The sequence below is a fragment of the Siniperca chuatsi genome, linkage group LG24 (assembly GCF_020085105.1).
Source record: "Siniperca chuatsi isolate FFG_IHB_CAS linkage group LG24, ASM2008510v1, whole genome shotgun sequence".
In the NCBI taxonomy this organism is placed as follows: domain Eukaryota; kingdom Metazoa; phylum Chordata; class Actinopteri; order Centrarchiformes; family Sinipercidae; genus Siniperca; species Siniperca chuatsi.
Genome location: NC_058065.1, coordinates 9412768 through 9431186, shown reverse-complemented (window position 1 = coordinate 9431186; position 18419 = coordinate 9412768). Strand labels below are relative to the sequence as shown.

At 41.1% G+C, this 18419-nt stretch overlaps 1 protein-coding gene across 2 annotated transcripts; it reads right to left on the bottom strand.

Annotated features, from left to right (window-relative positions):
• Positions 1-544: 544 nt before the first annotated feature.
• Positions 545-17830, bottom strand: tubgcp3 (tubulin, gamma complex associated protein 3). 2 transcript variants are annotated; one of them, XM_044187903.1, is made up of 23 exons: positions 17633-17830; positions 16422-16529; positions 15102-15169; positions 14729-14806; positions 14309-14517; positions 12945-13111; positions 12599-12711; positions 11240-11365; positions 11042-11110; positions 10474-10606; positions 10162-10328; positions 8509-8619; positions 8187-8295; positions 6741-6930; positions 6517-6652; positions 6327-6395; positions 6017-6152; positions 5291-5379; positions 4654-4785; positions 4398-4538; positions 4152-4268; positions 3924-4018; positions 545-3397 (listed from the first exon to the last, which is right to left on the bottom strand). In XM_044187903.1, the coding sequence occupies exons 1-23, from the start codon at positions 17706-17708 to the stop codon at positions 3331-3333; spliced, it is 2706 nt and encodes a 901-aa protein (XP_044043838.1). In that variant the 5' UTR covers positions 17709-17830; the 3' UTR covers positions 545-3330. The 2 variants fall into 2 exon arrangements, with proteins under 2 accessions (XP_044043838.1, XP_044043839.1); XM_044187904.1 differs by having other exon boundaries at positions 10474-10600.
• Positions 17831-18419: the final 589 nt, after the last annotated feature.

Sequence of the window (18419 nt, the reverse complement as noted above, 5' to 3'; positions counted from 1 at the left end):
TATCGCAGCCTGGGTTAGGAGAGTTCAACAGAAATCCTGCTGTACGCACTGGCGGTGTGGAGCTCGAAAGATGTGGGAGGGAGGTGGGAGTGAAAAGCTGTTGAGTTGCATTATGGGAAATGTAGGATGTGTTGTTTGAGCTTGACCCACACTAGGGACTGAATGACTAGATAGAATCCTTCTCTCACAAGTCCCCAAACGTTATAGACATGTTATAGTAAATTTCTGGAGTACCGCTTTAATTACTTTTTAACAATTTATTAATTACTAAATTAAGGGAAGTCTTTCAGGCTTTGGAGAAAATCTTTACAGCTCAGATGAGGGGAAGACCAATAGCTGAACTAATGTTCAACTCAGTGCAGATTATATTGTATTATGTAAATCATAATATGATAATCATAATGGAAAGTTTACCTTGAAATGATCAAACATTATCTTGGAGGTCTTGCCTGTAGGTGGCAGTAAGTTCAAGCAAATTCATATCAACCCAGGGGCAGAGCTGCTCAGCACCACCAGTACCGACTAGTAAAAAGTCAAACACACATTAATAAAAAACATTTTATTAAAGAAGAAGCGGGATGGTTTGTTTCCCTATATTCTATACATTATGTGCTATACAATGTAGAGGACAGACAGAGACAGACGGTGCAGGAGTGCTGACCCAGGTTCAGTTTGGTGTTTCACTTCACTCTAATTCTGTTTTTATTTTAAATGTATTTATTTATTTTTTTAATAAACACGTGCATGAAGCAATTCATTGTCAGAAAGCAGTTCACTGGTCTAGTGACCATATGCAGCACCGATTAGTTTCATTGACAATAGAAATCGAACCTGGAACGTCACTGCGCACACATGTTCATGTGGATAGTTAGAAGTCGATCTGTGCACAGTGACTGCAGGGCTGATGTTGAAGACATTTGCTCCTGAACTTGGTGTACACGCTGCTCAGTGAAAATAGTCTACAAAAGTGTTTTGTAGCTCCAAAGGACAATTTCCCAAAACTGAAATCTGTCAATCTGCAGAAGTAAATATTTCCCCATGAAACATTTTTTCAATGAACAGCACTGCTTGACACAAATAAAACTCAACGTATAACTCAAAAGAAACTAACAAAAGTTTAATATCTACTTAGTATACAGTTAAATATGCATTTTGGGGAGCCAAAAGGTTTATTTTAAGTACATTAAGGGAATTCTTTAAAAATGCATGTGTGATGTCTGTTTTGCTTTTAGAAACAGGGAGCACACCCTGACCCAGGATCAGAGCTCCTGCAAGGTGAGATCAATGCCCACAGCTGTTCATACGGAAATGATTACTGCATTACTTGATGATTTGAATGCTACTTGACTTTTAAATCTCAACAAGCATTTTGGCAAAAAAGCATTTGACTGTGTACTACAAAGGAAATCCAGCAAATAGTTATGTCCTACCACAGCAATTGAGACTTTGATGATTAACCATTTTTGAGCTGAAGCACTGTTCAGGGTTGAGTAAGTGTATAAGTAAGTCATTGTGGACTCAAAACTTCTCTCAGACTGATGAAAGCTTGGACAGATATTTTTGGGTTTGGGTCAGGTTGACATTTTTCATCCTGTGGTAAAAGGACTGCAACTATCATACTGACCGCTCCTCCTCATTTGTTTAAAAATTATTATTACCAAATCCAAAGGTTTCTATGGTCCTAAACAGACAATCTGAGTGAATCCAATTAATGAAAAGTTCGGGGAGCTGATCAACAGCAACGGTTCAACTTTACTGAACTAATTCCACCTGGATACTGTCACATCTTCATCTCATATGCACATGGAGCAAACCTCACTTAATAACACTAACAACACACTCGGTTTCTTCTGTATAATGTCGGAATAGACTTGTTTCAGAAAATAAACTGCCCAAGTTGACATTTGTAACCATTAAATTCTTTAAACATGGACTTTCATTTAGAAATATTTACATTTTTTAAAGAAACAAACATTCTGAACATTTATAGTTCCTTTTGTTTATGCAATGACAAGAAGTGAGGTTGTTGTGGTTGTTGAGAGGATTGTTCTTTTTTAACATGATCCATCTCTCATACAGACAGAAAAGCACAAACTGTAAACTAAGCAGGGAAACAGAGGGAAAGCACACTTAAAGACAAACTAAACTCTTAATAACATTCTTTACATCAGTCGGTTCTCAGTCAAGGTGAAGCCAGATGCTTTTTTGTTTTCTATGTGTCACCAATGTAATGGAAAAAACTATTAAAATCAACAACTAACATAATGTAAGGTGTAAACAAAGTCAGCAACAAAGGGGCTTTTTGTCTGTATGAGTATGAGCCAGGTTTGTATTGTATGTCACTGGAAGCAGAGTTGTCTGCGAGTGTGTGTGTGTGTGTTGTAATTCAAAATCCTCTGTGTGATTGGACAGCTGACCTGACACTAAAAAAACCTGGATTTGAAGGAGAGAGCGGAGGACTAGGGTTAGACCGATATATTGGTGTGCCAATACTGACCATAAATATTAAATATTCAATATGTTGAAGACTCCTGTCTGTCCATACAGTTTCAGTGCTTCACACCGTAAATGCTGTTTTTCGCCCCCCCACCTTACAAATCTCCAGCAAAACTCTCTTAGGAGTAATTGTACTAAAAACGATCAAATTTAATCATTTTAATCAATAATTGCTACAAATACAAAATTGAAAAAATATCAATATCAGACCCATATCGGTTGAACCCTAGCCAGAAGATGCAAAGCCACAGGTGTTGATGTGTAAAGATGCTTATATACACGTACATCCATTTTTGCATAAACTCTATGTACATACATTATGTGTGTTGGGACTAGATTTGGCAACCACGCTGAGAAAAAAGGTTTTGTTTTTCCCCATTAATAAGGCATGCCATGTAAGGTGGCCCTGTGTGACTCGGGGAGCTCAGTCTGACAGCAGCTTTTATTTACCTCATCACACTCGGCTGGACAGTTTCCCCAAATTTACCTCATGTTTCGCAGAATTCTTGCTGAATTTCGAGCGTGTCGTCTACATGTCACGTCAAGCTCTGAAAGTTTGAATTTACTGGACTTCATTCCTTTGTGATCCCAATCAGCCGACTTCTCTGGAGCTGTCTGCTGTGATGTCATCACTTGGCGAACACGGCTGCTGCGATACCAGAACGTTCAGAACGGCGCTGGACCGCTCCTCCAAGACATGACATCATCTCGACATGAAGCGCTTTAAGTCTGCTGGCCCGGCCCGTCTCTGTGATGTCACAACTGCCCACTGTGATGTCATACCCCATGCTCCAGTGACTGGAAGCCTCGTTTGCCAATGCCATCGTCGTCATGTCAGATGTTTGACAGTCGTCGCCCTCGGTTGGCGCCCAGTGAGGCTCGCAGCCTCGGCTCTCTGGCCCTGTAGACGAATTAGTGAGAATTACAAAATGATGTTTAAGAAAGATGTGAACATTTACATGGTCCTAATATTTCTAAAAGTCAAGCAGCTTTTCTATACACTTGAACTGACATATCAAGTAAGGGTAAAAGGAAAAATGCGCCCCATTTGAGCAAATTAGTTTTACTGACAAAAATCCTTACATTTTGATTACTGCTAAACAATCTCATCTAATCTGTAATTTAATCTACTATAAATCTGCCAGTCTGAAAAGTAAACAGCTAAATGTTCTGAAGCACATTAAGGGGTCTGGTTCTAAATGACCTCTATGCTTTTTGCTGTACATTAGGTACAGCAAAAAGCAGAAGCTTAGATCAGGATGTTTTAGATTTTGGCACCACCGCAGAGATCATTTGTATTTTATAAACGGCTCTTTGGGATAACACACATAGGACAGGGATATAATGAGATTATTTCTGTGTCCTCGAGGAAGTTGCTTGATTCAGTTGTTTTGGTTCCTGTGCCGACTGAGTTTTAAAGGGCAAACCTGTAGTGTTCATTGAAGTCCAGTCTGAAGCTGAGGAAACGCAGACTCTCATCTGGACTGGTCATCAGCAACACCAGGAACTGCTGGACGATGCTCTGAAAGAAGGAGAGGGAGGCGTGGGAGGACAAAGAGAAAAAAGGAAGGGAAAAGTAGAAGAGACGTGAAAAGGAGAAGATACTGTAAAACAGCTGCATTTAAAAATCTGCCAAATGCTCCTGGATGTGGTACCTGGTAGAAGTGGGTGAGGATGCGGAGCTGGGAGCGCATCTTTGGTATGGTTTCCTGGAACTCCTGAATCCTCTTCTTCTCCTCTGCTTCCTGTTCAGCCGTCACTCCCCACTGACCCTGAATCAACAGACAGACAGTATTCAGACAGGATAGTATCACACATTTAAGTATTATAATGTTCCCATCATCCCACTCTTTTTCTCTCTGTATTTAGCCCAGAAAACTCAGCCCTCCTCCCCTTTCTACCTCCTCCTCTCTCTGTTGCTTCTTCTCCTCGTACTGCAGTCGGAGGGTGAGTTCCTCCAGTGCCGAGCGGTAGAGGGAGTCCTGGGCGCTCTGAAACTCGATGATCTGGTCAAATATGGCCCTCAGCTGGTTCAAAAGAGACTGGACGGACAGAGAGAAACAGAGTTCAAGGAAGTGTGTGTGGAAAAGGGGAGGCAGAAAAATTACATAATCTAATTTCTTCCAAATGATTATCGCGTGCATGTGTGTGTGTTACCCTGCTGTTATTGTCCAGCAGGCATCTTGAGATGATGGTGTCAAGGAAGACGTCGTGTGCAGCGATGATGTGGTCGAGGTCCTGAGCCTGCTGCACTTTGTTCCACAGCTCGTCCCAGGAGCACTCCAGCACCTACACACACACACACACACACACACAGACACACACACTTTACCAAAAGTATATGGGAATGACATTGCCCTTTTATTAAAAATCAGATATACAGTCAGTGTGGTCCACCCCTGGTATGATGGCGGCGCCTCCCTGTCCACATCAATATGTTTTTCTTGTAATTCTTATAATTATTTGATCAGATTTCTGAGCAGAGAAATCTTTACTGTTATTTACTGACTTTACCCAACAGTAAAACCTGCTGTTAAATCAGCCTCAAATAACTGCTAATGCACCTAAAACAACCCTGTTAGTCTGATTTTCAGAATACTTCTAGTGTCTCATGCACTGGCTTGTTTTGCAACTGGTTTGGACTTGAAACGAGCAACCTTTTAAAATTGAGTTAACCTCACCGTACATTCAGTGTTGCATTTAACAGACACAGCAGACCATCTGCTGCTGTAATTACTACTTTTTACAGATGTTTTACAGCCTGTGATAGTGACAGCTCTGCTAATGGTCTGACCTCGAAGGTTATGTAGTACTGCATTTGGTGGATGAAGTGGACCATCTCGGAGGCCAGGATGTGACACTGATGCAGCACGCCGGACAACTCTGGAGGGTAAAAAGCACAACGGCAGGTAAAGTCACAACAGGCTGCGTTCTTTTAAAAATAATCAAAGTACGACAGTTTTGCCCGTTAAAGAAACATAGAAATGACAAAAATGGTAACAGAAGAATACATTGTAGGTTTTGTGTGATTGGCATTTTTCTCACTACAAAAAAGTATGCATCCATAAAAATCCATTTACATGTGTTAGAAGTGTTAAATGCCCTGATTTAGATTATATTATTGAAGGAGGAGCACACCTGATGTCTCTGGATTGCATAATATTATTATTATTATAATTATAGTGTGCATTGGTGGATTTATTCATGTGTGGAAACCTGTAATAAAAAAGTCTTAAATCTAAAACATAAAATATAAATAATAAAATCTGATATACAGAGTATTAATCAGAATCGGAAATACTTCCTTGATCCCCGAGGGGGAAACTCTTTCGTTACAGCTGCTCACTATCACGTCAGTGCACACAGGAATAGAAGTACTAATAGAATAAAAAAAATAATAAAAATAAATAAGTCTGATTATTCAATTAACTAACTTTAATCAAATTGTCACTGCTACATGTTTAAATGTGATTCATTGAAGTTGAATGAATGACATCCCAGTGTGTGTGTGTTTATGTACCAGGCATGGTTTTGAGCAACTTGGCATTACACATCTGTCCCTTCCAGATGTCAGTCAGTGTGTACTCCATCCTTTTGGCCCTCCACAGGAAATTAAACACACGCAGGTAGTGGCCCATACACTCCCTTGTAAACACCTGAAAACACACACAGATAATGTATATTTATATATGACAACAGCAGCACTACATGGATACTGAACATACACATGCATACAATTGTTCTGCAGAGATAGAAGCATACACAATAGCTTATGTTAGGAACTGTATTGAAAGTGTGTGTGTGTGTGTGTGTGTGTGTGTGTGTGATACCGTAGCAATGGGTCCATCCACATGGTAGTCCAGACTGAAAACATCCCAACCTGTATCACCAGGAGACACCTGGAGCCAAGAAAAGACAGATGTCAAAAAGGTAAGGACATGCTTAAGTCAGACCTGCAGCACAGTGCACTCCCACACACACACACACACACACACACACGCGCACACACACACACATTACCTCCAGCAGGCGTACATCCAGCCTCTTGAGGATCTCGGCGTTGTCATACTGGGCATTTGTGGCTCTGACCGCTGTCTCTAAGATACCAGTCAGGTTGTGTTGGTACAAAGTAGTGGCAGGACGCACCAACTCCGGTCTGGGACAAAATAATTAGTATACGATAAGATGAAACCGATCACTCAGATGTGTTATCAAAGAAAATATTCAAAGTGTGTGTTGCTCACTTGAGCAGGTCCATGAGGTGTCTGATGAAGTCTCCCTGGCCCAGCAGCAGGTATCTCCTCATGGCCTGCAGATGCTCCAGCAGCAGGTAGTTGCGGTTGAGAACATCCAGCAGGTATTTGCTGGTGTCGAAGTAGGCAGCATCGATCTTCTCCTGAAACGCCCCCTCCAGGTCTGACAGCAGCTCTGCAGCTATGAGAGCGTGGAGACAGAGAAGGAATTAACTGGGGTTTCAACTTGAATGGGTTTCAGAAAGTGAAAATATATATTTTTTTTTGTTAGGGACAGACCGATTATTAGTTTACTGTTATTGTTAATTTCGATATTAATCTAAAACTGATGAAACGGCCCAGATGATTATCTTCAAATGCAGAGTTTTAATAAATTTAATAAATTATTTTTCCTTTAAATTGTAGAAAAAACGCCTTACTTTAAAATAAAAGTTTTGATTGAACACAAGAAGTTTTATATTTATGTTATGTGTAATAATTGCAGTTCTATTACAGCACAACAGGCCATGTCATTTTCTAAAGATTGAGTCTTGCATGATTATTATTCCATATTTTCTTTTCTTGGTACAAGACTAAGAACAACCCATATTGGCAGACTTTTATTTTTTTAAACCATAAATAATTAGTATTTAATAAATATTGGAAACCCCATGTTTACCTATCCTTCATTTTGTATAGCTGGTGTATGCATATGTTTCATTGCTTATTTTGGCTGGATTCAGTGCTCTGTTTTTTGTCTGTTATTATATTATGTGTTATGCAATGATATGTTTTTCATTCCCCCCCATTTTTATTAGTTCAAAAACTAGACAACAACATTAATGTATTTCTTATTTAAGCATGGCTGAACAAAAAAATTGGAAAACAAAATCTGACGCAAATATCCTCTGCTGGACGATAAGGGACAAGAGAGAGTGATGCCCTTCAACAGATACAGTAAAAGCTACAGATCAAACTGGTCAGATGAAGTCCTACAAACTGAATCAATAGAACATGGCTAAGTATAACTCTTTCCTCTTCATAGTCAAAAGGAGAGGAGGACAAGGCCAGTGAGCGGTAAGAGCATCGATCACTGCCAGTCCACTAGCCTACGTCAATATAACAATATCAATATGATGAGGACGAAACAAAATAAGAGGCTTCTTATTGGTCAATGATGTCATTAGCATGCTTGATTCAAAAATAACACTAAAAAAGAAAGAAAACATCAACTTTTACATGTTCAGCATATTGTAGTGTGCTATTGCTTCATCTTAATGTTATTTGTACTTTGGACTGATATTTTCTAAAGATAAATATCCCATTATGTGGCAGTGCAAAAACTCTTCCAATCCTAATTATGCCCAGAAACCAAGTTCAGGTATAAATGTGCTGTGAAATTGTTTCACTATAAACAAGAGTGTTTAGAGAACACGAGAGAGAGACTGAAGCTCTTACCATCTCTGGGTGTGTCTGCAGACTTGGATGCTGCTGTGATTTTGCCCGGCGGTGTTCTGTCATGACAAACCTGATGCAGGAAGTTGATGGATTTACCGATCAGCAGAACCTAGAGGGGAGAGAGCTAATGAGTCGGTTTGACTTGAGGTAAACAGCCGCCTAGAGATAATAGTTAGCTGTAATCATTGTGCAATACAAAGTTTTTTTTATTGTCATTAATGTGTGTGTCAACAGGCAGATTACCTGGATGTGTATGGCAATAAGCCTGGTCTATGGTAATGAATACAGACGTGTGTGTGTGTGTGTGTGTGTGTGTGTGTACCTTGCGGGCCTGGTCCATGGTGATGAATGAGGGGATCATTGACTTCCTGAGGGAGTACTTGTCGTGCCACAGACGGTCTGTCTTCACGTTGGGGTCTGATGCTACAAAGAACTACACAATCACAAAGACACACAAGGTTTAATATAGGGCTGAAACGATTCCTCGAGTAACTCGATTATTAAAAAAATCATTGATTCAAATTATTTGCATCGAAGCTTCGTTTAATCCATATAACTATATACAGCGCACTGCGTTTCGCAGGGATGATTATTACTGTCGCACAACGCACTTACACTGTGTGTGATCAGAGACGGTTCAGAGCGTCTTTGGTGTGGTTTGCCAGCGCGGATTACAAAAAGGAGGAAGAGAGAAAATAGCGAGCGGCGCAGAGAAGAGACAGGCCAGAGAAAGCAACAGAAAGCTCTGTACAGTGTGTCTATTGTAAAACTGAACTAGCCCACCACAATAACACAACGTCAGTGCTTCAGCATCTCAGCAGAAAGCGTAACGTTACAGTCTATGCATCCAGTCCACAGAGCGGACCCGACACAAGGTATAGGAAGGCTAGTAAAGAATGTAGGCTACGTTAATTATGGCTATATGTAACGGCTAGTTAACAACATAAATCAATGTGGTGGCTAGTTATGATGTCCCTGAGTTAGCTAGTTTTTGTTCAAGAAACTTGTAGTTCTGAAACTTAAGTATATAAACCTTTTTTAAAGCAAAAGGTGTTTGTTTTTGCATTTTTTGAACTTTTGGGCATGGGACATGGTTCCACTGAAAGTCTATAAACTATAACACTGATTATTTTCCAACCCGACAGAGTAATATGGATAGCAGTAGGAGTCTTCTGTGCGTATCTTCCACTGTGAGATCCTGTGTGTGTGTGTGTGTGTGTGTGTGTGTGTCAGTAAAACCCATGTGATGTTAATGATGTGTACCTTGGTCCAACTACATCAAGTGAAATTCCTTTATGATTTGCTTGGTAAAAAAAAAAAAAAAATCGATTTCTGATGTGTTTATTGGCTCATGTTTCTCAAGAGAAGAAAATGATGAAATTTTCCTTAAGCTAATACACATCTGAGTTACTGCTGTGTCACGGAACAACCTAAAATGTCTCGCACTTACTCCATAATTATGGGTGTTGTTTATTAATTGCCCTCCTGAAAGGTGCAATAACTTTGTCTGTGTGATCTTAAACACAGCACTTAAGACCAGACTCCAGTGGTGAATAATGGTTAATGCTGGACATAAATACTGTGTGTGAGAGAGAAACAGAATGAGAGGAAGGGCAGGGAGAAGTAAAGGAGAAACATCCATCAGCGGGCTCTCCATTACACTCCTCTCATCAGTCCTCATTTAAGAAGCCCTGCCACTCCTCCTCTCAGTAATGTTCTTTCTCACTCGGGTCAAATGTCAGAGCAGTTGAACAGAACAATGTTCCAGGAATGACGAGTAAATTCCTGCTGGACCTCTGGGAAGCAGGATGCATCTGTCTCGTTAAGCTGCGTTCACACTACACCACATTTAGGGCTGATTATATCCATAGATTTTCTCATCTGACTACATCGACGCTATACTGGTGACTGTGAGGTGAGGACTTTCTAATAACTCATTTGGATGGAAAAGATCAACAAAGAAGAGTGTGTGTACCTCGTGGTAGGTATCTTCTAGCTCTCCGTCATAGATCCACCTATACAGGAAGTTGAGGATGGGGTGTGACACCAGGCTGAGGATGTGTTGAACCAGCGCTCTCATCTGTGGGTCTCCTGTTTTCCCGTAAGAGTGGACAGCTGAGGCCAGCTCGCCTCCTTTCCGACCTGATCGCACACGCAAACAAACTGAATGAAACAAACGCTGAAGGGACGTGCTGTTCACCCAACACAATAATACTCAAATACTACATTAAACATAGTGTGTTGACCACCTCTCCAAAACCAAATACAGCACACACACCTAACCCACCTTGGCAGAAGTCGACAAGGGCGGCCAGCGTTTTGAGTCGGACTCTGGGGTCGTACATCCAGACCAGCAGCCTTCTGAGGGTCAGACTGCTCTCTGTGCACACGTTCACACCCTGCTCGTCCTCCACCTGCAACTGCAACACACACACACACACACACACACACACACACACACACACACACACACACACACACACACACACACACACACACACACACACACACACAGAGATCAACACAAACCAATGATCAGAAGCAGAGCAGGAAATTACGCTAAACCTGAAGGCTGACATCTTAAAGCACTGTCTGATCACAGCGGTTATCTGCATGTAGGTCATAAGAAAATCATTTTATTTGAAATGTATCTTTCCCCACACTTGAAGTGATGTATTGTTCAACAAAACTGGAGTTCTTTGGTTATATACTTATTTAACCTGGAAGTGAGTGACAGTTTCAGGAGGGGGAAGTGATTTTTGTTTCAATAGCAGCTTCATTTCATCGTTATCTTTTCTATAATATGAACTTCTGAACATCATTCGCCTCTGTAAGGCACTGTTTGATCTGTGTACCTGGGAGTGGAGGACAGACAGTAGCCTGTAGTACTCCTTCAGCTCCTGGTGGAGCGAGGCACAGAAGCTCTGAGGGGAGGAGAAGAGAGAGGAGGACACAGAGGGGACAGGCAAGAGATGGAAAGATATGTGTTAGTGGAGGATTAGATACACAAAGAATGGATCCTCAGAAGATAATTAATACGTGTGCAGACGCACCTGTCCGACCAGTCCGAAGGCCCGGTCGAGGCTCCTGGCGTCGGTGTACTTCCTGACTTTGTTGTGGAGCCAGCCGAGCTCGGCCAGTCTGCTGCTGGTGTCTCTCAGGGACTTGCACAGCACCACCTGGTGAGTCACAGCACACATTACAACGCATTCATCCACGAGGCACTACATCCGTCCATTCATCTTGTGATAAAAAAGGAAATGTATCATTTGTAAAGACACAGAGGAAATTATGCATACGATGATTTTTTTTGCTTCAACAAAAATACACTGACTGTCCTGATCTTGATCTGAGTGCTTGTCATGGAAATTACCGTACTTTGCATCATGTACCCTCTGTGACTGGTAACAGATTTGTTTTCCAGCTGGGGGAGAGTTCACATTCAATGATGCATTAAATTTTTATCTGTTTAACAAAACCTCTTATCCAGAGAGCTTTACAGAGAGAAGTTAAGTGGCCAAAGACGAGTCCAAAATCTCCATCCTTGACTCATTTATCTCTAGTCTCAGTGGCTCCTTCTCCATCAGGACGGTGACAGCAGATTGACCACAAGTCTATGTTTAGCACCGCTGAGAGAATATGGGACAGGTTACATCTAAGGCCATCTTATCGACAGACACGAGAGAGGAGGAGGAGGAGGAGGAGAGGGGACCAAAAGAAATTCACAGGTCGATGTGGCTCGGAACCAAAGAGCTTCATATTGATCTGTTGAGTCTTTCTTTTAAAGTCCAATCAACAGCAATAGTCTTGATATCATATCATCTACTATGGACGTGTGGTGGAAACAAATTCTCTCAAAAAGATGTCAGAGAACAGCTAGTTTTAAATGTATGTTCGCATCTAAGTCAATTAATTACCTAGTCGATCGACAGAAAATGAATTAAGAACAGTTCTGATAATCAAACATTTCCTTCTTCCAGCTTTTAAAATGTGAGTATTTGCTGTTTTTCTCTTTTTTTATATCAACATAAATTGAATATCTTTGGGCTTTAGACTGCTGGTCGGACAAAATAAGCCATCTGAAGTTTCCACTTTTGGCTCAGGTGATTTTTTCACTATTTTTTTGACATTTTTTATACTTAACAATTAAGTGATTGAAAAAAAAGAAATAAACACATTAATTAATGATGAAATTAAAGGTTATTTGCAGCCCTAGGTAGAAGCATAAAATCTAAGTGCCTGAAGAATTTCTCCCACTTGATCCTCCGTCTGTTCTCGTGGTCTGCACTGCAGTTGTTCCGGGATGACGACGACCTGAACTGCACTGTTAGGTTACTGTGGGTAATGTGTGTGACCTGCCGAACTGATTAGTCCATTAAAAGCTTTACAGGGCCAGACACAGGTTCAGGTACCTTGCTGTCTATTTTGTAGCAGTTATCCTGGGCGCTCATCTTGATGAACTTGCCATCGATTCCCTGGAAGACGTAGAGGATGTCCCGCACCAGTGCTGCCTCTGTTACCTCCCCTGCACCGACACAGGACAGAGAATTTATTGTACATTAGGAACACAGTAAATGCTCTCAGTCGGAAGTTTAGGCTATAATACTGTCTACATTTCTCTAAAAAACAAAGGCCTCCCAAAATTGGGCTTTTTTAACGTGTTGGACCTTTTTTTGGTCTGAAATGACATTCTGGTCAGCCTGTAACCTGCACTGCACACAAGCATAAAGTCATTCTGGGTTTATACATGTCACTCACCGTCTCTGCGAGGATGGAGCATCCTGGTGGAGGGAGCTGGAGGTCCGAGGGGTGGTCGAGTGGCGAGCGGGGCCAGAGCAGAGGAAGGGGAGCAGCTCACAGGAAGAGCCCAGGCCAGCCGAGAGCCCAGAGGCTGACCGCCTCCTGCTGCAGACTGAGGGGGCTGACTGAAACACACACACACACACACGGATCTACTGTTGCTCTGAGGTTCTGACTAATATGTTTAGTTGGTGTTGATATGAAATATATAATGCAGTTTGTTTGCGTATATATTTACTGACAATTCTACATTTCAGTATAAACATTTACTGTTTCACAGTCAAAATGCAGTTTCAGGGGCAAGTTCCACTTGAGGTAAAATAAAACTTCAGGAAACACTGAATGAAATTGGCAACTGCAATGTAGTACTTCTGAAATTATTCTGCCAGATGTGATTTGTTATTATTCAAAGAAAGTGCAGATGTGCCAACACACAACATAAAAGCACTTTCTCCAGATTCAAGGCTAGCGAGGGTGTAGTTGAGTTTAATAGTGATGTCAACAAACAAAATCAGCACGTTAGCCCACGATGCACTCAGAACAGCAAACAAAAGCACCACTACTGTGTGTTTCAGAGAGTATAAATTATAATTCAACGCCATGAGATGTTTTTCATATTTGGAGTGAGGATTTGCCCTTTCACGACTAAAAGGTGAACCCAGACAGCTCAATGGTCATTTGTAACTGAAGGACTCCTGCATTATTAATAAGGATAAATGGAATTAAATGGCCTTCTGATGCCTCATAAAACAGATTTATAAGAGGTCAGGCTGAGATGCAAGTTCATTTTCTGGTGCTAATTGATGCTTCTTTTATCTGGAGTGTTTATAAAGGACGGGCATCAGATAAATAACCCTCTTCTCCCCAGAGCCTTTCAGATGAAACTGCTTAAACACAGCTGACAAGTGTGACTCAGTTATGAAGATGTAAGTTGGTTCTCTTCTCCATTCATTTGTCAGCTAAGAACTATATAAACTATAGGCCAATTCTGTTATTAAATGAGTCTCTTCAGACTGTGTCAGATAGGTGTTGACTCCATTAGTAACTAGTAGGGTGTACATGTTATTTTGACCGCCGACTGTATAGTATGTGGAACAGGTACAGGTATCAATCAAGGCATAATGTTGGCTTGTGGTTCACAGAGGAGTTTAAGTGCATTTGGAGCTGAATGACGTTTATCCGTTAAGATCCATTTAAACTGCCTGCACAGTGTGAGGCAAAGTGTCCACCTTCCATCTACTGTACCGATCGACAACATTACAGCCGAGTAGAAAAAAAGACACAAAAGTGTGTGGAAGGCAAGCTCATGTGAAAACGCTCACCCAGCCAGCAGCGACTGCGGCGTTGCCGTGGGTCCGTTCAGTGTGTAGACTCCCAGGCTGGAGATGCCGCTGGTCCCCACACTGGCTGACAGACCCGCGCTCCTGTCCCCGTAGCCCAGGGCCAAACTCTGGGGCCGGGTGCAGTAGAACGGGGTGGAGTGGGCGTCCCTGGGGAGGGCCTGGGCAAAGAGTGCCCCATAGTTGCCAACCTGGGAAGGATAGGGACATGGTGAGGAGGTGAGGGGATCAAATCAGTATCTCCCACATACTTTATTATTATAATACTTTTATTATTATTATTATTATTATTATTATTATTATTAAATACTTAATATGGAAGAAAAATGTCAAAAACAGGGATGTGTGTGTGTGTGTGTGTGTGTGTGTGTGTGTGTGTGTGTGTGTGTGTGTGTGTCTCACCCTGCTGGATGGTTTGCGAGGGTCTTCAGAGAGGCTGAGCAGCAAGTAGAGAACAGACCAGCGATGCTTCAGAACACACTGTCACAGGAAACAGGAAACGCACCACAGAAACTCAACATCCCATCAGCTAAACGTCATCACAATCAGTTGGGGACACGGCAGAAAAATATCCTAAATTAACATTTAATGTAATATATAATGAATGTATAAATAATATGATCAATACTACACTGTCCGTCTATGTGACTACCTTAATCTGAGTTGATTTCGGAGATACTCCACACATAAATATGCTGTATCGTGAGTTAAGTAGGGAATTGTCCCCTAATAGTTCAGGTAAGAATACAGTTCTGAAAGAAACACAAACACCAACCTGCGTCTGAAGTTTTCTATGCAGCTCTGAGAACAGCGCCGCGTCTGCTTCCCTCCTCTGCTTCAGCACTGCAACAGCATCGAGACAAAAGCTGTCAGCTGGGATGTTTGGATGTTAAAATGACAGTAGGGACGTTCCTTAAAGTTTCCTACAGTACTAACTCATTTAACAGATGAACACACACCAGGGTTTCCTGCCATTCCCTGCAGGATTTGCACAGATAAAATAAGATTTTAAAAAATTGCGTCACCTGTGGTTTACGACATAATAATGAAAGAAACCCTTCCACAAAGAGTCTATTTGGGATTTGAACATGGCTAACTTAAACCACAGAGTAAGACAAAAGGAAAAAGGAAATGAACTGCTAAGGAACATGAGGTCCATCTGTGCTTAGAAAACTAGACAGGATGCTACCGCACAGCTCGCTCTGTTCTGCAGCACAAAGAAACCTGTCATACACCGTGACTAGAAAAAGAGATCTCGCGTCTGTATTCATGAGACATTCATCATTTTGATGTCTCATATTTACATATTTTAAGAGCTTTTCAGACCTGAACAACCTCAGGAATCCCTGTCTACATTTCAAAAAGGCAGCGAGGGATTGCTGCATGACAGAAAACAGAAAACTAACTTTTGACAGAACAAAAACCAAGCTTTTAGTTCAGTTCTTCTGCTGGCCCCTGTATTAACATCTAACTACCAGCTCTGGTATGACATGCCACAGTTGGTATCTCGGGCAGCACGACAAATAGTATTTCTGCAGCTGCTTTTCTTGGTATTACTGGTCAATTCTTTGATCGAACTCACACGAACTCAAGTTAAACTCATCTAAATATTTGATTTAATAACATCAGGAATGAACATATAAATCCAATAAACACGTTCATGTTTTGATAGTAACAACCTGGACCATCATTTTTCAGCAACTCCATAATCATAAAAAAATACGTTAAAAAGGATTTCCACGGGAAGACCAGAGATAAATAAACATTCTGTACATTAAGTGTTGCACTATTTTCTGCATCAAAGCTTGGATCGATGTTTTCCCACTAATGGTGCTACCTTGGCTACTATGAAAGTCCACTGGGATTTGCTATTTATGGTGCAATAAAGATGTTTGACTTTTTGTGAAGTGGCTCCAACATAAAAGGTGAAGTGGAGCTCATATACAAAACCAGCTGACAGCAACAGATGGGCAGATTTGGCTGGTGGACTGGGATAAATGCCACAGAGACTAAATTGAGCCATATACTGTAGGTTAATGATGGAAATGAGTCCAGTAACCTATAGTATGAATAAGTTGTCAAAAAAGGCACTTACATTCTTTCTTGATCTTCTCTGAAACCAGGAACTCATCCCGTTCAATAGTGGGGGCGTAGTTACTGCCAATGACTCGCACTGCATACTGGAACTGGTGGGCAACTTCAGCTGGAGAAATAATTAACAAGTAATGACTAAAGGAAAATGGTAAAAGAGCAGAACTTTGAAGTAATGTAGGAGATTTTTTTCTTGTGTTTTTGCTGCTATTACCCCACATTTTCCCACTCATTTTGCTTAGGTACTGGGATACTGGTGAGAATGGGCTATTGCTTTGAAAAGGGTTGTAAATAATGGGACCAAATCACTGGGGCTAACACTCTGGCTTTGGATTTAAAAATCTGCAGCTGACATTGCTGTCAACATTGCCAAACTACAAAGCTTTGGTGTCTTTGATCACGGGGTTAAAGCTGCAATCGCGTCAAAGTGACGGAAAAACACGGGATCATATTGATATTTTTCCGCCTTTGTCGCTATCTCAGATCAATCATGCTAACCTTCCTCTGAGATGCCTGCATCCAGCAGGGGCCTGCAGCTAGCAAGACACAAGTACATCCAATAACCATGCAAACAGTGTTAGGTCAGCATGAGAGCTAACTAGCTAGCAAGCTCATAGACTGAAGTGAACAGCTAACAGTGTATTTCAGTAACAGCTGGAAGTGCCATGAAGCTGTTAAGCGGAATGTGCTGTATCAAGCCAAGCCTATTGGCTGACAGCTACGCGGACCTAGCCCCGCTACGTGCTGTTGTCCAACACAGCTAAAGTGATACCAAACTCAATTTACCACTATTCTTAATTAATCTGATATTTAAGTGTCTGCTTGTTAACTCGCAAGGCTGTTATGAAATGAATTATATGCTCTCTTTAATTCGGCATATGTCCAAAGACCAAGCAGCTTTAATATCAGTAAAGTTTCAACCTTTTTCTGCAAGATTCCGTCACAAAAACACACCGGGTTCAGCCGGCGCAACAGTGTAAAGTTTGATTATTATCTTAATTTGTACTGCCTGGTGTGAAAATGATAAGCCGAATTTGCAAATAGACGATACAGATTCAGCCGATGCCTTTGCTTTATGTATAAAATATGTATGATTAGCAATGGGATGAGCAACGACAAAGTGCCGAATTTTTGAATGAGGTTAGCATTGACATTCCCTATTGCACGTAACGCTAAATGTACAAGCCCATAGCATGCTAGCGTTAACTGAAGTACCTTCGCTTTTCCCCGTGATTCTGCAGCAGAGGCTCTGGAGGAGCACATTGGGTGATTTTTGATCCAGGGTCGCCATACTGTCGTGGCTAACTTTGCGTGTGTTGCCCGATAACTGAATAAATGCCACTGTATAATATGAACTAACTCCAGTCTCCCACTACGAACATCGCCATTTTGACAAGTTGAGTCAAGCTAGCACGACGCAGGAAGAATATGACCGCAACTAGCGCCATATTTCCGCTCAAGTAAGAGCATAGAATTTCTCACTCCGTTTGCAGAGGCTTGCGTGACTATCAGAAAGGATGAATGAATGAGGATAAAATATCAAGCTAGACTGGAAGTAGACTGACTAAAGCAGAAATGAATTAATAGTGTTGTAGAAGGTATTTAAGTTAAGGATTACAGCTAAACTACAAGACAAAGTATATAGCTTAAAATAAAGAGGAACCTGATTAGTTACTCGATTTCTTGCCAAATATTCAACTCAAATTACTACTGAAGGAATCACAGATGCTTACTTCTAAAGTATGGCATTTATACAACACAAGAGCTGTATATCCACTTATACAGTGATTATTGTCTCTAATGAATTCTGACAATCTGGTATTTGGGGTTGAATGGAGGAAATAAGAACTGCTTTTAAAATATAGCCTATTTATGCACGTAAACGCAGATCAAACAGGGTTTAAATTGGGATAGAATTGTCTCTGAGTTAGTTGTATTCTCATAAATATAAACTCTGTACTGATGAAGAGTGTATACCTGTGTGTGCACTGGTCTTTTTTAC

Coding starts and splice junctions, on each gene's coding strand:
- tubgcp3 (XM_044187903.1), bottom strand. CDS start 17,708: ATGGCGACCCTGGATCAAAAATCACCCAATGTGCTCCTCCAGAGCCTC. Junction 10,329..10,473: donor CCTTGTCGACTTCTGCCAAG/GTGGGTTAGGTG, acceptor GTGTGCGATCAG/GTCGGAAAGGAGGCGAGCTG. Junction 6,931..8,186: donor TGCAGACACACCCAGAGATG/GTAAGAGCTTCA, acceptor ACGCTCTCATAG/CTGCAGAGCTGCTGTCAGAC.